This window comes from Agelaius tricolor, unplaced genomic scaffold, assembly GCF_023055355.1.
Source record: "Agelaius tricolor isolate 1412-34295 unplaced genomic scaffold, bAgeTri1.0.p SCAF_3, whole genome shotgun sequence".
Lineage (NCBI taxonomy): Eukaryota > Metazoa > Chordata > Aves > Passeriformes > Icteridae > Agelaius > Agelaius tricolor.
The window spans coordinates 66,861,467-66,887,293 of record NW_027269263.1 but is presented as its reverse complement, the minus strand read 5'-3'; the positions used below and the strand labels follow the sequence as shown (position 1 = coordinate 66,887,293).

At 51.1% G+C, this 25,827-nt stretch overlaps 2 protein-coding genes across 2 annotated transcripts; both read left to right on the top strand.

The window, feature by feature from the left end:
* Positions 1–3,755: 3,755 nt before the first annotated feature.
* Positions 3,756–9,996, top strand: LOC139587613 (endonuclease domain-containing 1 protein-like). The gene is made up of 3 exons (XM_071422011.1): positions 3,756–3,817; positions 5,869–6,187; positions 8,173–9,996. The coding sequence occupies exons 2-3, from the start codon at positions 5,903–5,905 to the stop codon at positions 8,713–8,715; spliced, it is 828 nt and encodes a 275-aa protein (XP_071278112.1). The 5' UTR covers positions 3,756–3,817; positions 5,869–5,902; the 3' UTR covers positions 8,716–9,996.
* Positions 9,997–17,656: 7,660 nt separating this feature from the next.
* On the top strand, positions 17,657–23,949 carry LOC139587612 (endonuclease domain-containing 1 protein-like). Its single transcript, XM_071422010.1, has 3 exons — positions 17,657–17,747; positions 19,797–20,115; positions 22,107–23,949. Exons 2-3 carry the CDS (start codon positions 19,831–19,833, stop codon positions 22,647–22,649), a joined length of 828 nt encoding a protein of 275 aa, XP_071278111.1. The 5' UTR covers positions 17,657–17,747; positions 19,797–19,830; the 3' UTR covers positions 22,650–23,949.
* The last annotated feature ends 1,878 nt before the right edge of the window (positions 23,950–25,827 follow it).

Sequence of the window (25,827 nt, the reverse complement as noted above, 5' to 3'; positions counted from 1 at the left end):
ATTGGAATGGACTGCCTGTGGATGTGGTGGAATCCCAGTTCCTGGAGACTGGATGTGGCACTCAGTGGCATGGTCCTCTTGAGCAGGTGGTGATTGCTCAAAGGTTGGACTCCACGATCCCAGAGGCCTTTTCCAAGAGAAAGAATTCTGTGCTTCTCCCAGGAAGCCAGCTTGGAGCTGAGCAGAGGGCTGCCCCAGCTCCACAAGCATGCTGCCAGGCACCTTTCATCTGGCATTGCCTCTGCTTTCTGCTGAGCCTGCTGTGACTGGGCAGTAGGGATGGAGCCCTTTGCTGAGCCCAGAGCTGCTCCATGCCCACGGTGAGGTGGGAAGCACCTGAGTTCCCTGGGAAGGTGCAGCTGCACTGCCATGGCAGGGTAATTTTGCAGTTTGCTCTGTGTCTACCCATCTTTGGGGAGAGCTCTGGACTCCAGTGTGTCACAGGGATTTTAGTCACTACGGAAAAATTATTTTTGCTGGGAATTGTGAGGAGACATTGTGACCTCAAGCCACTTTACTGCAAAGTGTTGGATCAGGCAGTTGGTTGAGACCTTCCCCATTAACACCAAGGATTCACATTCTGTGGACTGAGCATGTTGCCATGTGCTGTCCCAAAAGAGAAGGAAACAAGAGAATCAAGACAGTGGCATTTTCTAAACTTTGCTTGAGTGAGCAGCTAAGCAAAGATCCCTTGGTCCATCCAGAAACCAAACCTTCCTGTTAGGCAACTTTTATAAGTTTGCATTGTAAGCTTACCCCTCTGATTTCTGAGGAACTGCTTATCTGTTGTATATCTGGGTTGGTTTCTCTTACACTCCCTACAATGAGGTCCTCACTTTGTGTGCCTGAGGAAAATGTCCCTTGCTTGTATGCAACAGCACTTTGGCACAGAAATATCAGTCAGGAACCCCTGGGGGTCAGGTCAGGAGGTGTTCAGGAATGCTGTTGCACAAGTGCTGTGCCACACAGGTGAAGATGCTGCAGAGAACATTCTGGACAACCTGCTCTAGCTGATCCTGCTGCAGCCTGGAGTCTGGGCTGGATGGTCCCGAGAAGTCCCTCCAAAACACAACAATTCAGTGATTCTGTGATCCTGGCACAGGCTTTTGTTTGGTGGCTTTTGAAACTGCACCTTGAGAGCAGCAGCTGTTGTATCAGACAGGCAGGCTTTGGCATCAGATCCATAGAGAGCTTGGAGCAGCCAAAGCTGAATTCCTGTGCTGCACTCCTTGGACACCTTCATGCTCTGCTCTGCCTCTGAAGCTTTTCTGCAGCTTGATGGGAAACTGATTTGGGGAAATGTATTCAATGGTTGTCAAAGATCAATGTGTGGCCCATCATGGAGTTTGCAAGAGCTTATAATAAAAGGGATTTGCAGCAGTGCTGGATTGCAGGGTCACATCTTCTATAAACCACAAATTGCTTCCCACTGAAATTTCTACATCCAGCAGTAAAGTCAGAGTGCCCAGAGCATCCTTGCAGGACATTGGGTGTGCAAATGCAATCAGAGGATGCCGGAAGACCCAGCCAAGTGTCAGCATCAGACACCAGTTATTCTCCTGTGAATGGCATGAACAAAGTGGGCCAGCCTGCCAACATCTCTTACCAGACACCTCCATTGATCCAGGAACAAGACTCCCAACTTTGATGTCCCAAACATTGATGATCCTGTGGGGGTTGGGTCTTTGCCTTGAACAGTTCAATGGGTTCTGTGAGGTCAGGATTATGGGACATTGGCCCACTTTTCCCCTGGGAGTGGTTTTACACTGGGTCATGCAGCACTGTGGAGTTGGGGGACACTTTGGGGGTCTTTGATGGTTTATAGCCCCTTCTAATGATGTGACCACTGTTGGGCGCTGCTTGGTTCTGTCAGTTGGGCCCCATCAGAAAGGAGGGATTTGCCCCACTTCCAACAGATCTGCTTCTTCTTGACCTTCTCCCTCATTCTGACTAAACCTCAATTTGTTTAAGACATCAGTCTCAGGTTAACAGAGACAAAAGAAACCACAGGATTCAACCAGTTTCTTTAAACCAACTTTGGTCACACACAATTCTTCTGGATATTTCTGATTGTAACAAACAACTCATCCTTCTATTATTCCTGGACTTCTGGAAACAGAAGAAAATTAGTCCAGTTTAGCTGTAAATGAACGAATGGTCATTGAAACACCTTAATGACCAGCCTACATCCATGCCCTCCCATAGGCAGGAACACCTTCCACTATCCCAGGTTGCTCCAAGCCCCAGCCAGCCTGGCCATGGACACTTGCAGGCATGGGGCAGGCTCAGCTTCTGTGGGCAACCTGTGCTGGGGCATCACCTCCCCACAGTCACAAATACCGTCCTAATATCCAGTCTAAACCTTCACTCCTTCCATTCCAAGCCCTTTCAGCTTGTCCCAAAGGTGTGGTTTAACCCCAGGCAGCAGCCACGCCCCACGCAGCCGCTCCCTCCCTCCCCGACCACCGGGAGCAGGGAGAGAACTGGAAGGGGAAAAGCTGGAACACTCCTGGGTGGAGATAGAGACAGTTTAACAGGGAAAGCAAAGGCTGTGCACACAAGCAAAGCACATCAAGGAATTCCTTCACCATTTCCCATGGATAGAAAGGTCTTCAGCCACCTCCAGGAGAGCAGGGCCCCACACACTTACCTGGGAAGACAAAACCCAGCTACAAAACCCACCGCTCCAAATGCCCCCTCCTTCCTCCTCCTTCCCCTCACTTTATATCCTCAGCATGATGTCCCATGCTCTGGAATATGCTCTGGTCAGTTGGGCTCACCTGTCCTGGCTGTGTCTCCTCCCAACTTCCCAAGTACCCCCAGCCTCCTTGCCAGCCTGGCAGTACAAAAAGCACAAAAGGCCTTGGCCTGTGAAAGCTCTGCCCAGCAATACCAGAAACATCTCTGTGTTATCAACTCTGTGTTCAGCACAACTCCAAAACACAGCCCCACTCTTGCCACTGACAAAAACATTAACCCTGAACCCAGCCCACCTATCAGCTCCAAGCCCTTGTGCAAAGTCTGTCTGCAGCTCTCCTGTAGACTCCTAAAGTACTGGCAGGTGCTCTGAGGTATCCCCAGAGCCTTCTCCTTCCCAGGCTGCTGGGATGGAGCTGTCACACAGCCATGGCAACCAGGCAAGAGAGTAGGTGTAGCCTGGCCATGGGCATGATGTTCTGGGAGGCTGCAGAAGGACAGAGTGTGAATATCTGAGTGTATCAGAGTCAGGCCAGTCCATCCAATGTCCCCAGAGCTGTTCTGTGGGGAGCAGAAACACGTGTAGGTGCTGCAGCAGCAGCAGCTGCAGCTGGTGGCATTGAGGAAATGATCAAGGAAGCCACCAGACCCTGTTAGCTGACCCTGACATGCCATGCTGCAAGGCAGCAAATTTGGGAGAAATTCTGAGGAAACTAAAACAATGTCAACATCTTTCAGAGTGGGTGTGAACAAATCCCTAAATAAAAATAGAAAAGTTCTCTTTTCTCTGGAATTCACTGTTTACAAGAAAGGGCAACTTCATGACTGGGTGGATAGTTAACTGATCCTGACATGCCATGCTGCAAGTCAGCAAAGTTGGGAGAAATTCTGGGGAAACTATGACAAACAACAGTCAGCACATTTCAGGGTGGGTGTGCACATACCCCCTGAATAAAAATGGAAAACTTCTCTATTCTCTAGAATTCCTTGTTTATAACAAGGGGCAAATTTTTGAAAGGGTATATATTGCAGGTGCACTCCTGAGGATTCAAACACCTCTTTCTCCTGGGAGAAGACAGAAGGGACAGTTCAGCTGCCTGTTCTGAGACTCTGCTTGAAGGTAAGCTCCTTCTCCTTCCTCACCATTGATTCCAATATTAAAAATCTTTCCTGATTTTTCTGGAATAAATATACATATATGGACAAAGGCTAGGCTGGAGTTGCTGAGCTCCAAGGAGCAATCAGAGCTCATATATGCACTTTAATTTTGCAGCCATTTAGTATTTTCTGTCAGTCAGGAGGGCAAGGACAGAAGGAAAGATTTGGGAAAGAAACTCAAGCCAACTTACCTGAAAATTAACATCAAACTGTTGAATAGGAAGGAAGGAAGGAGGAACTTATTGAGTACTAAAACTCCAGCCATGACCTTGCAAAAAGCCTCTGGACAAACACAGCTGTGGTCTGAACACCTGGGAAAATTTACTCTGAACCCTGCTTGGGAAATCCAGCAACTGCCTCTTCCTAGAGAGTATATAAACCTAGACAGTCTTGAGACTGCAGCAGAGGCATTTGAGACTCCTCTGCCACTTTGGGGCTGCGAGCAGACACTCCTTCTCAAGGTAGGCTGTTTTCTATGAATCTGTTATATTAGCTATTACCTTAGTTAGATTTATTTCAATCTCATGGAGTGGGTCATGCAGAAAGACTTTTCAGACCCTTCTCTGCTTGATTTGGAGCAGCTTTGGGAATGCTCAGCAGAGCACTGTATAAAGTCCCGACTTGTAGTTGCAGTTCTCAGTTTCCAGCTCATTGGTCACCACATTCCTGATCCAGGGCTGGAAAAGAGAAAAAGGACCAGATATCTTGGGTCAGAGCAGGGCTGTGTGCAGCTCAGCATCCTGAATGCAGTGGAAATGGAGAAATGAGGGGCAGGGAGAAGACCAAGACAAGGGCAAATGTGCAAGGTGACTTGTGAAGCCTTCATCTGTCCTGAGCCCAGCCCCTTGCCAGCCCAAGGTGGGCTTTGTGCTTTAGAGGCTGTGGCAGCTTTGTCTGCCAGGAACCCTTTGAACTGCCTGTCCCAGCTGCCTTATTGCAAATGCTGATGATATTAAATCTCCCCAAGGAGTGTCTGGCAATGCAAGGGGAAGCATCCCTGCTCTCCCAAACCTGAGCTGCCTCTGGATGGAGACAAAGGCGCCCCTTGCTTGCTTTCCATCATCCCAGGGAGCTTGTCAGCAGTTTTCTAATAAAGGAATGACCTTACTGACTGCTGAAAATCACATCAGCACTGAGAAAGACAAAACAGGACAGGTTGCTGTCCAAGAAATCCTGCCATGCTGCCTTTGCCTGTACAGGGAAATCAATCAGCCAAGCTGAAGTTGGGCACCAGCAGGAATCCCAAGCAAGCAGGGCAAGAGCTGCCCCTCAGGGCTTGCACTGCAGCAGCCATTGTGCTGTTAAGATAGAGGTGTTATCCCTCATGCTTGCTGCTGCCATCTGCTTGGCCCCTTCCTTTGCTCTCTGCATGTGTCTGCAAGTTCAGAGTCTGGGCTTGGATAAGGTGGAAATGCAAGGTGAGCAGCAGGACAGCCGTGGCCCAATGTCAGCTGAGAGGCAGGAGCCCAGGTGGATGATTTGGGGTTCAGTATTGGGTCTGAGTGGAAGAGCTGAGTGTCTGTGGGAACCTGGATGGGCCCAGAGAGCTGCAGGAAGTGCAGCACTGCTGTTCTTTGCCTGCCCAATGCCCCATGAGATTAAAGCCCAGCTCAGCATGGCAGGGGCTGAGCAGAGTCTGTGCCCAGGTGCAGGTGTCTGCTGTGGGAAGGAGCTCAGAGCAGGAGGGAGGTGGGCAAAGGTGACCTTGTCCCAGGGCTGTGCCTCAGTTACAAGATCACTTGGCTGTGAGAGCTGATTGCAGTCCTGCTGGCTTTGGCTCCTTCCTCCTACAGGCTGAGTGCTCCCACTGCTGCCTCCTCTGGGCACCTAAACCCTGTTTTATGTTTCACCCTTATTGCCCTTGTGATTTTTCCATATGGAGGAGGACAGAAATTACTCCTTTCGTGGTCTCTCATAATCCCCTCTTCTGCCAGCTCTATCCATCTGCACCAAAGGCTGCAGGCCATGATCTGCTCTCTCCCAGCTGAGTGTCCCTCTGCATTTGCTTTCCAGGGGAGCAAGAGCCCTTCACTGAAATCCTGCCACCATGCTGGGGCTGCTGCTGCTGCTGCAGGTGTTGGCCAGCTGCCTGTGGCTGGGACACAGCGAGGTGCTGAACTCCTTTGATAGTTGTCCTCAGTTCTTCTATGCGGGGACCATTCCAAATGATGCCCTGAACCCAAAGAACCCAGCCTGGATCTGTCAGCGCTTCAGGAACGTGTATCACTATGCCACCCTGTACGACAAAGACAGGAGAATCCCTGTCTACTCTGCTTACATCTACCACCCTGCTCAAGGCAAAAGACCTAAATCGTGGTTTGTTGAGCCTCAGGTGGGTGTCTCTCTTACACCACATCACATCACCCTCCAACCACTCAGGGATGAGCTGTAGCATTTAAATAACCACTCCTATTTCCTACTACCCCTCTAAACACACGCGAATGGACACACAGATGGGAATGTCCTCATTTTACTTCAAACACCTGCACCACATGGTTCCTCTGATGCCCCTGAGACATCAGCAGGAGCATGAGATGAATCACATCCCCAAGGTGCCCAGCTCTCTGCCTTCACCTGACAGGAACAGCAAATCCCATTACTTGGCATGACATGACAAAGTCAAATGCTTCCCCTGCCTGTGCCCTGCTGTGCTGGGTGCCCAAGTGATGGGGAAAAGGCTTCCAGGAGAGGCTAAACTTGAGGGACCAACAGTCCTGCTGGGATCTGATCCCCACTTTGCCCTGAGCTGTTCTGCATCCCTGGCAGAACCCTAACCCTATCTGCTCCCAGTGAAGAGTTAAAAAGGCTTTGTGATTGGTATTTGAGAAGAAATATGAGAAGCTCAGAAGGGAGTGAGTTGGCCCAGGGACAAAGCCTGGAGGGAAAAGGCACTGGAGATGAGAGGGCCAGGTTAACTGTGCAGGGATTTCTGGAGTGACATTTCTGGCACTGCAAAGTGAGGAGCATCAGTGTTGGTCCAGTCACAAGGGTGTGATCTCCATGCATGGGCAGTGACCCCGAGCACCTTTGGCTCAGGCTTGCTCCAGAAGGATCCAGCAGACAGACAGAACTGCACAAGCTCTAGAGCCCTCACAAATGTCCTTCAGAAAAACTTGAGCAGAACAGGCCAATTGCAGAAGAGAAAAAGAAGCAATTCCTGTCATTGGTAAGGACAGAGTAGCAGGACAGCATTGGGGGAAGGTGAGCCAGAGAAGGAAGCCACATGCCCTACTCCAAAGGAAGGCTAAATATGTTTCTCTAAAGATGAACCAAATGTTGTTAAAGTTATGAAAAGAATCATCTTTTCATCTTATGCATAGGAACTCACCAGCTAATCTGGTGTTACACCACTGCATCCTCCACATTCTCTCTTTTTGGAGAATCATAGAATGGTTTGTGTTGGACGGAACCTTAAAGACCATCTCAGTCCAGCTCCCCTGCATGGGCCAGGCCACTTGCCATTAGACCAGCATGCTCCAAGGCCTATCCAACCTGCCATTTTCCTCCTGGACCTTGGACCCTGGCCTTCCAAAAAATCTTGGATTTTGTTGATTTTCTCCTGAGCCCTTTTTGGAGAATTTACTTCCCCCAGGACTCTTTTGGGATTACAGGCTCCTCTCAGAGGCTGATCATTTGTAACTTCTTTGCAATGATGTTGAAAACTCTCCCTGGCCCAGATCAGCTCTGAGACACATTCCCAGCACTGCTGGAACAGATTCCATTCACAGTGAGATCTTTTTGCTTCCTGAGCAAAACTGTTCCTCCTTGAATGAACTGTAGCCCTCCCAGGGAAACCTCAGCTCCAGGACTGATTTCCTGACACTTCTCCCTGGGTATGGGGTTACAGGAGGCAAGCTCTGGTGTTCCAGGACTGGGGTACACCTGTAGCAACCACACATAAAATCACAGAATCACAGTGTGGTGTGAGGGGATCCAGGGAGAGGCCAGGGCAGATTTGGGCTGTGGAGGCAGGAGGAAAGGGAAGTAGATTTGAATCACCAAAGTCACCTTTCAATCCTAGGAGTGGGAAATGCTCCTTGTCTCGTGCATCCAACCATGCTCCCAGCACGGGCTGCAGGCTGGATCACAAAGGTCACAAGTCAAACTGAGAGCAGTCCGAATCTGACCTACTTCCTCTTTAAAGCTTTTGTGTTCATGTGGGTTGATCATGTGTATGATTTCTCTCAGATTCATATATTTTCATACACTCAGTTGAGAAAAAATGGGATCTTGACTCTCAGAGACTTCTCCTCCAGGGGAACTTTCGCCATTACTCCCATTCCCCATTCTAACACCTTTTTCTTTTTCCCTGTCCAGCTCACAGGTAAAAGTAATCTCAAAGAGATGGAATCAGAGAAACGCCTCATAGAACAATACAAAATCTCTGCAGAAGATATCAAAAAGAGCCAGGCTGTATACGATGACTACAGAGGACTGAAGGGTTTGGACCGTGGCCATTTGAATCCCAGTGGCCATATGGATAAAGATGAGAGTAAAATGGCCACCTTCACCCTGACCAACGTAGTGCCCCAGGACAGCGATCTCAACGATAGCCAGTGGAGGGTCTACGAGGATATAAAAATGATTGGAAAGACCATGGGCTGTACAAGCACCTACGTGATCACGGGTGCTGTGCCTGGGAAGACTTCCGTGTCCAACGGGAGGGTGAACAGACCCAGCCACATCTGGTCAGCTGCCTGCTGCCTGGAGGATGAAGAGCCCGCAAAGGCTTGGGGGGCCATTGCTGAGAACGACAAGAACCAGGTGGAGGAGCTGAGCCTGGGGAAGCTGGAGGAGAAGTTGACTGAGCTCTATGGTAAAACGGTTATCTTGTTCAACAACGCCTGTCCCCGGCAATAAGCCTCACATCGTCATTAGAATAGGCTCGGTGGCTTTTCCCACAAGTCACAGAATCACAGAATCACAGAATCACAGAGTGGGTTGGTTTTGATGGGACCTTAAAGCCTTAAAGATCATCTCATTCTCACCTCCTTGCCATGGGCAGGGACACCTTCCACTACACCGGCTTGTTCCAAGCCCTCCCCAGCGTGGCCTTGAACCCCTCCAGGGATGGGGCAGTCAAAACAGCTCTGGGTAACTTTTACTCATAGCACAGCCTGCTCAGGGTGATTCACTTCTTTATAATATCCCATCTAACCCTGCCCTCCATCAGTGTGAAACCATTCCCTCTTGTCCTGTCCCTCCATACCCTTGTCCAAAGACCCTCTCCAGCCCTCTTGGAGATCCTTGAGGTACTGGACCCTCAGCAGTCTTGTCCAGGCTGAACATGCCCAGCTCTCTCAGCCTCTCTCCAGAGCAGACCTGCTCCAGCCCTTGGAGCACCTTCATGGCCTCCACTGGACACCACTCCACCAGCTTTGTATCCTTCTTGTGCTGTGGGCCCAGAGCTGGAGGCAGCAGTGCAGGTGGGGTCTGAGCAGAGCAGAGGAGAGGGGGACAAATGTCCTGGGCAGAGGCTGTGCTGCTTCCTTCTCTGCTGTGTTTCCAGCTGTGTCCCTCAGGGCACCTCCTGCTCTGCTCAAAGGCACAAGATGTGGGCAGAGCCTGCAGCTGCTTTGCTTTGCTGCCCATGTCAGGAGAGAGCTCTGAGGAACGAGTCCTCTCCTCCTCAGCTGGCCCCAAGAGTGTGCAGCTGACTTGTCCCACACCTCCTTAGCAAAGCTGTGGCACCAGGGCGCCTCAGGGTGCCCAGAGATCCTGCCTGGAGATCTCCATGTCTGGAGATACCCAAAGCCCAACAATACATGATTCTGGACAACCTGCTCTAGCTGATCCTGCTGCAGCCTGGAGTCTGGACTAGAAGGTCCCGAGAAGTCCCTCCAGAACACAACAATTCAGTGATTCTGTGATCCTGGCACATGCTTTTGTTTGGTGGCTTTTGAAACTGCACCTTGAGAGCAGCAGCTGTTGTATCAGACAGGCAGGCTTTCGCATCAGATCCATAGAGAGCTTGGAGCAGCCAAAGCTGAATTCCTGTGCTGCACTCCTTGGACACCTTCATGCTCTGCTCTGCCTCTGAAGCTTTTCTGCAGCTTGATGGGAAAGTGATTTGGGGAAATGTATTCAATGGTTGTCAAAGATCAATGTGTGCCCCATCATGGAGTTTGCAATAGCTTACAATAAAAGGGATTTGCAGCAGTGCTGGATTGCAGGGTCACATCTTCTATAAACCACAGGTTGCTTCCCATTGAAATTTCTACATCCAGCAGTAAAGTCAGAGTGCCCAGAGCATCCTTGCAGGACATTGGGTGTGCAAATGCAATCAGAGGATGCCAGAACATCCAGACAAGTGTCAGCATCAGACACCAGTTATTCTCCTGTGAATGGCATGAACAAAGTGGGCCAGGCTGCCAACAGCTCGTGCAAGCTGTGTCACTTTCAGAGGTGCCAGCTTGGGGCTGGACATCTCAGCTCAGGAGCTGTTGTTCATTGTCCTGCTGGGTCTCACTGCTCAGCCAGGACCAACCTGTTTGGGGGCTGCAGTCAGACACAGGTTCTGGTGGGTGTGCAGAGTGAGGCAGCCCCATGCAGGTGTCTCCAGGTGTGCTGGTGTCCCAGCTGTGACGGCAGCCAGCAGAGCTCCAGGCCTGCCTCAGCTGCATCAAGAGCTGCAGCCTGGGCCCCTGCAGCTGCCCTGAGCTTTGGAGAGCCCCACTGGGGCTGGCTGATGTGCTGCAGGATGCTGGGCAACAGGCACCCCCAGCTGGGCCAGCAGCCAGAGGCCAGGCCCATTCGCCAGGGGCAGCTCTGGGGGCTCTGCACAGCTGAGCACAGGCACCAGATGCCAGGGCAGACACGGGGCACGGCCTGGGAGCACCATGGAGTTCTGCTCCTCTTGCCTCCAGTGCCATGGGCACAGCAGCAAGAGCCCTGCCTTGTGCCAGCGGGGCTGCACACACCCCTAGGAGAAGATCTTGCTTTTAGGAGAGCAAAGTGAGCACATCACTCTCACTGCCTTTGCTGGACAGCTCCTGCCGTGCCAGCTCCTCTGCCTGGATGGATTTTTTCTGCTGGGATCAAATGCTGCCACAGCCCCTGCTGGGATGAAAGCATCAGAGTGATTTCAGGCTGAGGCCCCTGTGCAGACACCTCTGCTGTACCTCAGGCTATGGCTCCCTCTGACTTGCTCACCCACCTCTGCACACTGGCTGGGGCTTGGGACCACACTCATCCTCACCATTACTCGTGCCATGCCTCACTGCTCTTGATTTCCAGGCTCTGGAACCAGTGGCTGCTTGACCAACTGTTGTGGTTTGACACTGGTCAAACACCAGGCATCCACATAAGCTGCTCACTCAGCGTCCCCTGTCACAACTGGAAAGAGGAGAGAGAAAAAATTAATAAAGTATTTATGAGTTGAGGTAAGGACTGGGAGTACACACTGCCAAGGGCAAACTTGTTCAATTTAGAGAGAGAACTTGATGTTTGTTACTAATGAAATCAGAGGACAATGAAAAGTAAAATAGCCCTTTTAAAAACACCTTTTCTTCCCCCAGTCTTTCCCTCCTCCCCACCAACAGCACAGGGAGACAGAGTGAGGGGGGCCTGGTCAGTTCATCACCCAAGGTTCTCTTCCTATGCTCAGGGAGAGGAGTCCCTGCCCTTCTGCACCGTGGGGTCCCTCCCACAGGAGACAGTTCTCCTTGAACTTCTCCAGAGTGGCTCCACTCTCACTGGCAGCAGTCCAAGCAAAACTGCTGCAACAGGAGTCCCCCCCACAGGCACACATCCTCCCAAAACTGCCCTGGCCTGGGTCATCCTCCCATAGGGTGCTTTTCTCCATGGACAGGCTGCTTCAGTGGGGGAGCAGGGGAGCCCTCTCTTCACCAGGTCTCCCAGTGCATCACAGCCTCCTCCAGGCATCCACCTGCCTCAGACTGGGCACATCCCCCATGGGCTGTGGGTGGATCTCTGAATCCCTCGTGGATTCCCATGGGCTGCAGGGGCACAGCTGCTTCAGCATGGCCTACAGAGGAACCTTGGCTCCAGCACCTGGAGCACCTCCTCCCCCTCCTTCTCCACTGACCTTGGTGTCTCCATGTTGTTTCCCTCACATGTTCTCACCTCCTCCTAATCTCTGGCTGAAATTCCAACTGCACGCTCCACTGTGTTTTCATTTTCTTCTTAAATATGTTATTGCACAGGTGTCACCAACATCCCTAAATGGCCCAGCTGGGGCCAGCAGCATGTCCATCTACAGAGCCACCACAGATTGGGCCTGCTGGACAATGGTGGAAGCAGCTTCTCACAGAAGCCACCTATGTGGTCCCCCCATTTGCAAAAACCCAGCTGTGCAAAAGCAACACACCAAGCCCATCAGTGCCACCTCTGTCAACTTCCCAGGCCCTTCCCAGGACCTTCACCCCTGGCAGTAAGCAGAAATGCCCTGCCATCCCCAGCAAGCTTGTGAAATACATGGGAAGCCCAAGAGAGAAAAGGATCAGCTTGGACTCTGCCTTCTTTCATTCATGAGGACTGTTGCTTTCCATCAGGTCTATCAGTGGTGGCCACGGGGGAGGTGCCAGCTGCCTGGAGTTTGGCCATTGTGACACCCATGCACAAGAAGGGCGGGAAGGAGAATCTGGGGAATTACAGGTGTGTCCTCCTGACCTGGCTTCCCAGAAGGGTTTTGGAGGAGATTGTCCTGAGTGGGATCACAGGGCACATCCAGGAGAACCAAGGCATCAGTCCCAGCCAGCCAGCAGGGCTTTAGGAAAGGCAGGTCCTGCCTAGTGAACTGTTGGAAGCCTGGATGCTGAGAATTTTAAACTTTCTGTGTTGAAAGGCACAGACCCTCCAGGGAATGCTGCATTTGACCTGAGGACTTGGACAAGGCTTCCAGAAGTGACTGATAGCCCTGAAATTGCAGGTGTGTAATTTGAAGTATGTAATATAAAAGGTTGAAAAACTTAGGATTTAACATTTTTGAATACAGCAATATATATATAAAGCAAAAGGGACGTCTTAGGGTGCTGGCTAGTTGTTCTTCACTATCTTCTTCACATGGCTTTGGATAATTTTATGTAATTTGTTAGAAAAGACTGCATTGTGGAATTTCAGTCATTAGCTATTCAGTTAAAAGCAAAAATAATTTGGGTTTCATTTCTCAATTGGATAGTTTAGCCTTAAAAGACTTGGTGGAGAAAGATAGTGGGCCATTTTGTAGCTTGTTAGTTGAATGCCACAGAACTCACAATTTGTAAGACTGTAACACAGAGAAGAATTAATAAACACAGAACAGCAAACACAAGAAACACTTTCTCCTGCTCCTTTCACCCTGATCCTAACAATAAAGAAAAGAAAATAAGAACACAATAGCAAACCTGATCTCCTTTGATGACCAGATGACCGGCCCAGTGGATGGGGGGGGAGGCTGTGGAAGTGTCTGCCAGGACTTCACCAAAGCCTCTGGCACAGTGTCCCACAGCATTGTCCTGGAAAAGCTGCCAGCCCAGGCCTTGCAGAGGTGCTCTCCTGGCTGCCTCAGGAGCTGTCTGCATGTCCAGGCCCAGAGAGCCTTGGTGAACAGTGCCACATCCAGCTGGCGTCCGGCCACAAGCGCTGTCCCCAGGGACCCGTGTGGGGCCCGGTCCCGTTGAAGATCTTTCCTGACGATCTGGATGAGGGGATGCAGTGAACTCTCAGCAAGATCACGCATGATGCCAAGTTTGGTGGGAGACTCAGTTGCTGGAGGGCAGGAAGGCTCTGCAGAGGGATCTGGACAGGCTGGATCCACGGGCCAAGGCCACCTCTGCAGGCAGTGCAGAGCAAGGCCATGGAGCTGCTGAAGGCCCTGCAGGGAAAGGCCTGTGAGGAGCAGCTGAGGCAGCTGGGCTTCTTTAGCCCAGACATGGGGGCTCTGAGAGATCATTTCTCTCTCCATCTCCCTGAAAAAGGGGGTGTAGCCAGGTGGGGATCAGCCTTTTCTGCTGGACAGCCAGGGAGACAACGAGAGGGCAAGGCCTCAAGCTGCAGCAGGGGAGATTCTGGTGGCACATCAGGAGGAATTTCCTCACATAAAGGGTGATTCAAGATTGGAATGGACTGCCTGTGGATGTGGTGGAATCCCAGTTGCTGGAGACTGGATGTGGCACTCAGTGGCATGGTCCTCTTGAGCAGGTGGTGATTGCTCAAAGGTTGGACTCCACGATCCCAGAGGCCTTTTCCAAGAGAAAGAATTCTGTGTTTCTCCCAGGAAGCCAGCTTGGAGCTGAGCAGAGGGCTGCCCCAGCTCCACAAGCATGCTGCCAGGCACCTTTCATCTGGCATGGCCTCTGCTTTCTGCTGAGCCTGCTGTGACTGGGCAGTAGGGACGGAGCCCTTTGCTGAGCCCAGAGCTGCTCCATGCCCACGGTGAGGTGGGAAGCACCTGAGTTCCCTGGGAAGGTGCAGCTGCACTGCCATGGCAGGGTAATTTTGCAGGTTGCTCTGTGTCTGTCCATCTTTGGGGAGAGCTCTGGGCTCCAGTGTGTCACAGGGATTTTAGTCACTACGGAAAAATTATTTTTGCTGGGAATTGTGAGGAGACATTGTGACCTCAAGCCACTTTACTGCAAAGTGTTGGATCAGGCAGTTGGTTGAGACCTTCCCCATTAACACCAAGGGTTCACTTTCTGTGGACTAAGCATGTTGCCATGTGCTGTCCCAAAAGAGAAGGAAACAAGAGAATCAAGACAGTGGCATTTTCTAAACTTTGCTTGAGTGAGCAGCTAAACAAAGATCCCTTGGTCCATTCAGAAACCAAACCGTCCTGTTAGGGAACTTTTATAAGTTTGCGTTGTAAGCTTGCACCTCTGATTTCTGAGGACCTGCTTATCTGTTGTATATCTGGGTTGGTTTCTCTTACACTCCCTACAATGAGGTCCTCACTTTGTGTGCCTGAGGAAAATGTCCCTTGCTTGTATGCAACAGCACTTTGGCACAGGAACATCAGTCAGGAACCCCTGGGGGTCAGGTCAGGAGGTGTTCAGGAATGCTGTTGCACAAGTGCTGTGCCACACACATGAAGATGCTGCAGAGAACATTCTGGACAACCTGCTCTAGCTGATCCTGCTGCAGCCTGGAGTCTGGACTAGAAGGTCCCGAGAAGTCCCTCCAAAACACAACAATTCAGTGTTTCTGTGATCCTGGCACATGCTTTTGTTTGGTGGCTTTTGAAACTGCACCTTGAGAGCGGCAGCTGTTGTATCAGACAGGCAGGCTTTGGCATCAGATCCATAGAGAGCTTGGAGCAGCCAAAGCTGAATTCCTGTGCTGCACTCCTTGGACACCTTCATGCTCTGCTCTGCCTCTGAAGCTTTTCTGCAGCTTGATGGGAAAGTGATTTGGGGAAATATATTCAATGGTTGTCAAAAATCAATGTGTGGCCCATCATGGAGTTTGCAAGAGCTTATAATAAAAGGGATTTGCTGCAGTGCTGGATTGCAGGGTCACATCTTCTATAAACCACAGGTTGCTTCTCACTGAAATTTCTACATCCAGCAGTAAAGTCAGAGTGCCCAGAGCATCCTTGCAGGACATTGGGTGTGCAAATGCAATCAGAGGATGCCAGAACACCCAGCCAAGTGTCAGCATCAGACACCAGTTATTCTCCTGTGAATGGCATGAACAAAGTGGGCCAGCCTGCCAACAGCTCTTATGAGACACCTCCATGGATCCAGGAACAAGATTCCCAACTTTGATGTCCCAAACTTTGATGATCCTGTGGGGGTTGGGTCTTTGCCTTGAACAGTTCAATGGGTTCTGTGAGGTCAGGATTATGGGACATTGGCCCACTTTTGCCCTGGGAGTGGTTTTACACTGGGTCATGCAGCACTGTGGAGCTTGGGGACACTTTGTGGGTCTTTGATGGTTTATGGCCCCTTCTAATGATGTGACCACTGTTGGGCGCTGCTTGGTTCTGTCAGTTGGGCCCCATCAGAAAGGAGGAATTTGCCCCACTTCCAACAGATCTGCTTCTTCTTGACCTTCTCCCCCATTCTGACTAAACCCCACTTTGTTTAAGACATCAGTCTCAGGTTAACAGAGACAAAAGAAACTACAGGGCTCAACCAGTCTGTTTAAAAAAACCTTTGGTCTCACACATTTCTTCTGGATACTTCTGGTTGTAACAAACAACTTGTCATTCTGTTATTCCTGGACTTCTGGAAACAGAAGAAAATTTGTCCAATGTAGTTTTGAGTGAATGGTCATTGAAACACAGAATATTTTGGTTTGGAAAGGACCTTAATGACCAGCCTACATCCATGCCCTCCCATAGGCAGGGACACCTTCCACTATCCCAGGTTGCTCCAAGCCCCAGCCAGCCTGGCCATGGACACTTGCAGGCATGGGGCAGGCTCAGCTTCTGTGGGCAACCTGTGCTGGGGCATCACCTCCCCACAGTCACAAATACCATCCTAATATCCAGTCTAAACCTTCACTCCTTCCATTCCAAGCCCTTTCAGCTTGTCCCAAAGGTGTGGTTTAACCCCAGGCAGCAGCCACACCCCACGCAGCCGCTCCCTCCCTCCCCGACCACCGGGAGCAGGGAGAGAACTGGAAGGGGAAAAGCTGGAACACTCCTGGGTGGAGATAGAGACAGTTTAACAGGGAAAGCAAAGGCTGTGCACACAAGCAAAGCACATCAAGGAATTCCTTCACCATTTCCCATGGATAGAAAGGTCTTCAGCCACCTCCAGGAGAGCAGGGCCCCTCACACTTACCTGGGAAGACAAAACCCAGCTACAAAACCCACCGCTCCAAATGCCCCCTCCTTCCTCCTCCTTCCCCTCACTTTATATCCTCAGCATGATGTCCCATGCTCTGGAATATGCTCTGGTCAGTTGGGCTCACCTGTCCTGGCTGTGTCTCCTCCCAACTTCCCAAGTACCCCCAGCCTCCTTGCCAGCCTGGCAGTACAAAAAGCACAAAAGGCCTTGGCCTGTGGAAGCTCTGCCCAGCAATACCAGAAACATCTCTGTGTTATCAACTCTGTGTTCAGCACAACTCCCAAACACAGCCCCACACCTGCCACTGTCAAAAACATTAACCCTGAACCCAGCCCACCTATCAGCTCCAAGCCCTTGTGCAAAGTCTGTCTGCAGCTCTCCTGTAGACTCCTAAAGTACTGGCAGGTGCTCTGAGGTATCCCCAGAGCCTTCTCCTTCCCAGGCTGCTGGGATGGAGCTGTCACACAGCCATGGCAACCAGGCAAGAGAGTAGGTGTAGCCTGGCCATGGGCATGATGTTCTGGGAGGCTGCAGAAGGACAGAGTGTGAATATCTGAGTGTATCAGAGTCAGGCCAGTCCATCCAATGTCCCCAGAGCTGTTCTGTGGGGAGCAGAAACACGTGTAGGTGCTGCAGCAGCAGCTGCTGCAGCTGGTGGCATTGAGGAAATGATCAAGGAAGCCACCAGACCCTGTTAGCTGACCCTGACATGTCATGCTGCAAGGCAGCAAATTTGGGAGAAATTCTGAGGAAACTAAAAGAATGTCAACATCTTTCAGAGCGGGTGTGAACAAATCCCTAAATAAAAATAGAAAAGTTCTCTTTTCTCTGGAATTCACTGTTTACAAGAAAGGGCAACTTCATGACTGGGTGGATAATTAACTGATCCTGACATACCATGCTGCAAGTCAGCAAAGTTGGGAGAAATTCTGGGGAAACTATGACAAACAACAGTCAGCACATTTCAGGGTGGGTGTGCACATACCCCCTGAATAAAAATGGAAAACTTCTCTATTCTCTAGAATTCCTTGTTTATAACAAGGGGCAAATTTTTGAAAGGGTATATATTGCAGGTGCACTCCTGAGGATTCAAACACCTCTTTCTCCTGGGAGAAGACAGAAGGAACAGTTCAGCTGCCTGTTCTGAGACTCTGCTTGAAGGTAAGCTCCTTCTCCTTCCTCACCATTGATTCCAATATTAAAAATCTTTCCTGATTTTTCTGGAATAAATATACATATATGGACAAAGGCTAGGCTGGAGTTGCTGAGCTCCAAGGAGCAATCAGAGCTCATATATGCACTTTAATTTTGCAGCCATTTAGTATTTTCTGTCAGTCAGGAGGGCAAGGACAGAAGGAAAGATTTGGGAAAGAAACTCAAGCCAACTTACCTGAAAATTAACATCAAACTGTTGAATAGGAAGGAAGGAGGAACTTATTGAGTACTAAAACTCCAGCCATGACCTTGCAAAAAGCCTCTGGACAAACACAGGTGTGGTCTGAACACCTGGGAAAATTTACTCTGAACCCTGCTTGGGAAATCCAGCAACTGCCTCTTCCTAGAGAGTATATAAACCTAGACAGTCTTGAGACTGCAGCAGAGGCATTTGAGACTCCTCTGCCACTTTGGGGCTGTGAGCAGACACTCCTTCTCAAGGTAGGCTATTTTCTATGAATCTGTTATATTAGGTATTATCTTAGTTAGATTTATTTCAATCTCATGGAGTGGGTCATGCAGAAAGACTTTTCAGACCCTTCTCTGCTTGATTTGGAGCAGCTTTGGGAATGCTCAGCAGAGCACTGTATAAAGTCCCGACTTGTAGTTGCAGTTCTCAGTTTCCAGCTCATTGGTCACCACATTCCTGATCCAGGGCTGGAAAAGAGAAAAAGGACCAGATATCTTGGGTCAGAGCAGGGCTGTGTGCAGCTCAGCATCCTGAATGCAGTGGAAATGGAGAAATGAGGGGCAGGGAGAAGACCAAGACAAGGGCAAATGTGCAAGGTGACTTGTGAAGCCTTCATCTGTCCTGAGCTCAGCCCCTTGCCAGCCCAAGGTGGGCTTTGTGCTTTAGAGGCTGTGGCAGCTTTGTCTGCCAGGAACCCTTTGAACTGCCTGTCCCAGCTGCCTTATTGCAAATGCTGATGATATTAAATCTCTCCAAGGAGTGTCTGGCAATGCAAGGGGAAGCATCCCTGCTCTCCCAAACCTGAAGCTGCCTCTGGATGGAGACAAAGGCGCCCCTTGCTTGCTTTCCATCATCCCAGGGAGCTTGTCAGCAGTTTTCTCATAAAGGAATGAGCTTACTGACTGCTGAAAATCACATCAGCACTGAGAAAGACAAAACAGGACAGGTTGCTGTCCAAGAAATTCCTGCCATGCTGCCTTTGCCTGTACAGGGAAATCAATCAGCAAAGCTGAAGTTGGGCACCAGCAGGAATCCCAAGCAAGCAGGGCAAGAGCTGCCCCTCAGGGCTTGCACTGCAGCAGCCATTGTGCTGCTAAGATAGAGGTGTTATCCCTCATGCTTGCTGCTGCCATCTGCTTGTCCCCTTCATTTGCTCTCTGCATGTGTCTGCAAGTTCAGAGTCTGGGCTTGGATAAGGTGGAAATGCAAGGTGAGCAGCAGGACAGCCGTGGCCCAATGTCAGCTGAGAGGCAGGAGCCCAGGTGGATGATTTGGGGTTCAGTATTGGGTCTGAGTGGAAGAGCTGAGTGTCTGTGTGAACCTGGATGGGCCCAGAGAGCTGCAGGAAGTGCAGCACTGCTGTTCTTTGCCTGCCCAATGCCCCATGAGATTAAAGCCCAGCTCAGCATGGCAGGGGCTGAGCAGAGTCTGTGCCCAGGTGCAGGTGTCTGCTGGGGGAAGGTGCTGAGAGCAGGAGGGAGGTGGGCAAAGGTGACCTTGTCTCAGGGCTGTGCCTCAGTTACAAGATCACTTGGCTGTGAGAGCTGATTGCAGTCCTGCTGGCTTTGGCTCCTTCCTCCTACAGGCTGAGTGCTCCCACTGCTGCCTCCTCTGGGCACCTAAACCCTGTTTTATGTTTCACCCTTATTGCCCTTGTGGTTTTTCCATATGGAGGAGGACAGAAATTACTCCTTTCCTGGTCTCTCACAATCCTCTCCTCTGCCAGCTCTGTCCATCTGCACCAAAGGCTGCAGGCCATGATCTGCTCTCTCCCAGCTGAGTGTCCCTCTGCATTTGCCTTCCAGGGGAGCAAGAGCCCTTCACTGAAATCCTGCCACCATGCTGGGGCTGCTGCTGCTGCTGCAGGTGTTGGCCAGCTGCCTCTGGCTGGGACACAGCGAGGTGCTGAACTCCTTTGATAGTTGTCCTCAGTTCTTCTATGCGGGGACCATTCCAAATGATGCCCTGAACCCAAAGAACCCAGCCTGGATCTGTCAGCGCTTCAGGAACGCGTATCACTATGCCACCCTGTACGACAGAGACAGGAGAATCCCTGTCTACTCTGCTTACATCTACCACCCTGCTCAAGGCAAAAGACCTAAATCGTGGTTTGTTGAGCCTCAGGTGGGTGTCTCTCTTACACCACATCACATCACATCACCCTCCAGCCACTCAGAGATGAGCTGCAGCATTTAAATAACCACTCCTATTTCCTACTACCCCTCTAAACACACGCGAATGGACACACAGATGGGAATGTCCTCATTTTACTTCAAACACCTGCACCACATGGTTCCTCTGATGCCCCTGAGACATCAGCAGGAGCATGAGATGAATCACATCCCCAAGGTGCCCAGCTCTCTGCCTTCACCTGACAGGAACAGCAAATCCCATTACTTGGCATGACATGACAAAGTCAAATGCTTCCCCTGCCTGTGCCCTGCTGTGCTGGGTGCCCAAGTGATGGGGAAAAGGCTTCCAGGAGAGGCTAAACTTGAGGGACCAACAGTCCTGCTGGGATCTGATCCCCACTTTGCCCTGAGCTGTTCTGCATCCCTGGCAGAACCCTAACCCTATCTGCTCCCAGTGAAGAGTTAAAAAGGCTTTGTGATTGGTATTTGAGAAGAAATATGAGAAACTCAGAAGGGAGTGAGTTGGCCCAGGGACAAAGCCTGGAGGGAAAAGGCACTGGAGATGAGAGGGCCAGGTTAACTGTGCAGGGATTTCTGGAGTGACATTTCTGGCACTGCAAAGTGAGGAGCATCAGTGTTGGTCCAGTCACAAGGGTGTGATCTCCATGCATGGGCAGTGACCCCGAGCACCTTTGGCTCAGGCTTGCTCCAGAAGGATCCAGCAGACAGACAGAACTGCACAAGCTCTAGAGCCCTCACAAATGTCCTTCAGACAAACTTCAGCAGAACAGGCCAATTGCAGAAGAGAAAAAGAAGCAATTCCTGTCATTGGTAAGGACAGAGTAGCAGGACAGCATTGGAGGAAGGTGAGCCAGAGAAGGAAGCCACATGCCCTAGTCCAAAGGAAGGCTAAATATGTTTCTCTAAAGATGAACCAAATGTTGTTAAAGTTATGAAAAGAATCATCTTTTCATCTTATGCATAGGAACTCAAGCAGCTAATCTGGTGTTGCACCACTGCAGCCTCCACATTCTCTCTTTTTGGAGCATCATAGAATGGTTTGTGTTGGAAGGAACCTTAAAGACCATCTCAGTCCAGCTCCCCTGCATGGGCCAGGCCACTTGCCATTAGACCAGCATGCTCCAAGGCCTATCCAACCTGCCATTTTCCTCCTGGACCTTGGACCCTGGCCTTCCAAAAAATCTTGGATTTTGTTGATTTTCTCCTGAGCCCTTTTTGGAGAATTTACTTCCCCCAGGACTCTTTTGGGATTACAGGCTCCTCTCAGAGGCTGATCATTTGTAACTTCTTTGCAGTGATGCTGAAAACTCTCCCTGGCCCAGATCAGCTCTGAGACACATTCCCAGCACTGCTGGAACAGATTCCATTCACAGTGAGATCTTTTTGCTTACCGAGCAAAACTGTTCCTCCTTGAATGAACTGTAGCCCTCCCAGGGAAACCTCAGCTCCAGGACTGATTTCCTGACACATCTCCCTGTGTATGGGGTTACAGGAGGCAAGCTCTGGTGTTCCAGGACTGGGGTACACCTGTAGCAACCCCACATAAAATCACAGAATCACAGTGTGGTGTGAGGGGATCCAGGGAGAGCCCAGGGCAGATTTGGGCTGTGGTGGCAGGAGGAAAGGGAAGTAGATTTGAATCACCAAAGTCACCTTTCAATCCTAGGAGTGGGAAATGCTCCTTGTCTCGTGCATCCAACCATGCTCCCAGCACGGGCTGCAGGCTGGATCACAAAGGTCACAAGTCAAACTGAGAGCAGTCCGAATCTGACCTACTTCCTCTTTAAAGCTTTTGTGTTCATGTGGGTTGATCATGTGTATGATTTCTCTCAGATTCATATATTTTCATACACTCAGTTGAGAAAAAATGGGATCTTGACCCTCAGAGACTTCTCCTCCAGGGGAACTTTCGCCATTACTCCCATTCCCCATTCTAACACCTTTTTCTTTTTCCCTGTCCAGCTCACAGGTAAAAGTAATCTGAAAGAGATGGAATCAGAGAAACGCCTCATAGATCAATACAAAATCTCTGCAGAAGATATCAAAAAGAGCCAGGCTGTATACGATGACTACAGAGGACTGAAGGGTTTGGACCGTGGCCATTTGAATCCCAGTGGCCATATGGATAACGATGAGAGTAAAATGGCCACCTTCACCCTGACCAACGTAGTGCCCCAGGACAGCGATCTCAACGATAGCCAGTGGAGGGTCTACGAGGATATAAAAATGATTGGAAAGACCACGGGCTGTACAAGCACCTACGTGATCACGGGTGCTGTGCCTGGGAAGACTTCCGTGTCCAACGGGAGGGTGAACAGACCCAGCCACATCTGGTCAGCTGCCTGCTGCCTGGAGGATGAAGAGCCCGCAAAGGCTTGGGGGGCCATTGCTGAGAACGACAAGAACCAGGTGGAGGAGCTGAGCCTGGGGAAGCTGGAGGAGAAGTTGACTGAGCTCTATGGTAAAACGGTTATCTTGTTCAACAACGCCTGTCCCCGGCAATAAGCCTCACATCGTCATTAGAATAGGCTCGGTGGCTTTTCCCACAAGTCACAGAATCACAGAATCACAGAATCACAGAGTGGGTTGGTTTTGATGGGACCTTAAAGCCTTAAAGATCATCTCATTCTCACCTGCCTGCCATGGGCAGGGACACCTTCCACTACACCAGCTTGTTCCAAGCCCTCCCCAGCGTGTCCTTGAAGCCCTCCAGGGATGGGGCAGTCAAAACAGCTCTGGGTAACTTTTACTCATAGCACAGCCTGCTCAGGGTGATTCACTTCTTTATAATATCCCATCTAACCCTGCCCTCCATCAGTGTGAAACAATTCCCTCTTGTCCTGTCCCTCCATACCCTTGTCCAAAGACCCTCTCCAGCCCTCTTGGAGATCCTTGAGGTACTGGACCCTCAGCAGTCTTGTCCAGGCTGAACATGCCCAGCTCTCTCAGCCTCTCTCCAGAGCAGACCTGCTCCAGCCCTTGGAGCACCTTCATGGCCTCCACTGGACACCACTCCACCGGCTTTGTATCCTTCTTGTGCTGTGGGCCCAGAGCTGGAGGCAGCAGTGCAGGTGGGGTCTGAGCAGAGCAGAGGAGAGGGGGACAAATGTCCTGGGCAGAGGCTGTGCTGCTTCCTTCTCTGGTGTGTTTCCAGCTGTGTCCCTCAGGGCACCTCCTGCTCTGCTCAAAGGCACAAAGATGTGGGCAGAGCCTGCAGCTGCTTTGCTTTGCTGCCCATGTCAGGAGAGAGCTCTGAGGAACGAGTCCTCTCCTCCTCAGCTGGCCCCAAGAGTGTGCAGCTGACTTGTCCCTCACCACCTTAGCAAAGCTGTGGCACCAGGGCGCCTCAGGGTGCCCAGAGATCCTGCCTGGAGATCTCCATGTCTGGAGATACCCAAAGCCCAACAATACATGATTCTGGACAACCTGCTCTAGCTGATCCTGCTGCAGCCTGGAGTCTGGACTAGAAGGTCCCGAGAAGTCCCTCCAAAACACAACAATTCAGTGATTCTGTGATCCTGGCACATGCTTTTGTTTGGTGGCTTTTGAAACTGCACCTTGAGAGCAGCAGCTGTTGTATCAGACAGGCAGGCTTTGGCATCAGATCCATAGAGAGCTTGGAGCAGCCAAAGCTGAATTCCTGTGCTGCTCTCCTTGGACACCTTCATGCTCTGCTCTGCTTCTGAAGCTTTTCTGCAGCTTGATGGGAAACTGATTTGGGGAAATGTATTCAATGGTTGTCAAAGATCAATGTGTGCCCCATCATGGAGTTTGCAAGAGCTTACAATAAAAGGGATTTGCAGCAGTGCTGGATTGCAGGGTCATGTCTTCTATAAACCACAGGTTGCTTCCCATTGAAATTTCTACATCCAGCAGTAAAGTCAGAGTGCCCAGAGCATCCTTGCAGGACATTGGGTGTGCAAATGCAATCAGAGGATGCCAGAACATCCAGACAAGTGTCAGCATCAGACACCAGTTATTCTCCTGTGAATGGCATGAACAAAGTGGGCCAGGCTGCCAACAGCTCGTGCAAGCTGTGTCACTTTCAGAGGTGCCAGCTTGGGGCTGGACATCTCAGCTCAGGAGCTGTTGTTCATTGTCCTGCTGGGTCTCACTGCTCAGCCAGGACCAACCTGTTTGGGGGCTGCAGTCAGACACAGGTTCTGGTGGGTGTGCAGAGTGAGGCAGCCCCATGCAGGTGTCTCCAGGTGTGCTGGTGTCCCAGCTGTGACGGCAGCCAGCAGAGCTCCAGGCCTGCCTCAGCTGCATCAAGAGCTGCAGCCTGGGCCCCTGCAGCTGCCCTGAGCTTTGGAGAGCCCCACTGGGGCTGGCTGATGTGCTGCAGGATGCTGGGCAACAGGCACCCCCAGCTGGGCCAGCAGCCAGAGGCCAGGCCCATTCGCCAGGGGCAGCTCTGGGGGCTCTGCACAGCTGAGCACAGGCACCAGATGCCAGGGCAGACACGGGGCACGGCCTGGGAGCACCATGGAGTTCTGCTCCTCTTGCCTCCAGTGCCATGGGCACAGCAGCAAGAGCCCTGCCTTGTGCCAGCGGGGCTGCACACACCCCTAGGAGAAGATCTTGCTTTTAGGAGAGCAAAGTGAGCACATCACTCTCACTGCCTTTGCTGGACAGCTCCTGCCGTGCCAGCTCCTCTGCCTGGATGGATTTTTTCTGCTGGGATCAAATGCTGCCACAGCCCCTGCTGGGATGAAAGCATCAGAGTGATTTCAGGCTGAGGCCCCTGTGCAGACACCTCTGCTGTACCTCAGGCTATGGCTCCCTCTGACTTGCTCACCCACCTCTGCACACTGGCTGGGGCTTGGGACCACACTCATCCTCACCATTACTCGTGCCATGCCTCACTGCTCTTGATTTCCAGGCTCTGGAACCAGTGGCTGCTTGACCAACTGTTGTGGTTTGACACTGGTCAAACACCAGGCATCCACATAAGCTGCTCACTCAGCGTCCCCTGTCACAACTGGAAAGAGGAGAGAGAAAAAATTAATAAAGTATTTATGAGTTGAGGTAAGGACTGGGAGTACACACTGCCAAGGGCAAACTTGTTCAATTTAGAGAGAGAACTTGATGTTTGTTACTAATGAAATCAGAGGACAATGAAAAGTAAAATAGCCCTTTTAAAAACACCTTTTCTTCCCCCAGTCTTTCCCTCCTCCCCACCAACAGCACAGGGAGACAGAGTGAGGGGGGCCTGGTCAGTTCATCACCCAAGGTTCTCTTCCTATGCTCAGGGAGAGGAGTCCCTGCCCTTCTGCACCGTGGGGTCCCTCCCACAGGAGACAGTTCTCCTTGAACTTCTCCAGAGTGGCTCCACTCTCACTGGCAGCAGTCCAAGCAAAACTGCTGCAACAGGAGTCCCCCCCACAGGCACACATCCTCCCAAAACTGCCCTGGCCTGGGTCATCCTCCCATAGGGTGCATTTCTCCATGGACAGGCTGCTTCAGTGGGGGAGCAGGGGAGCCCTCTCTTCACCAGGTCTCCCAGTGGATCACAGCCTCCTCCAGGCATCCACCTGCCTCAGACTGGGCACATCCCCCATGGGCTGTGGGTGGATCTCTGAATCCCTCGTGGATTCCCATGGGCTGCAGGGGCACAGCTGCTTCAGCATGGCCTACATAGGAACCTTGGCTCCAGCACCTGGAGCACCTCCTCCCCCTCCTT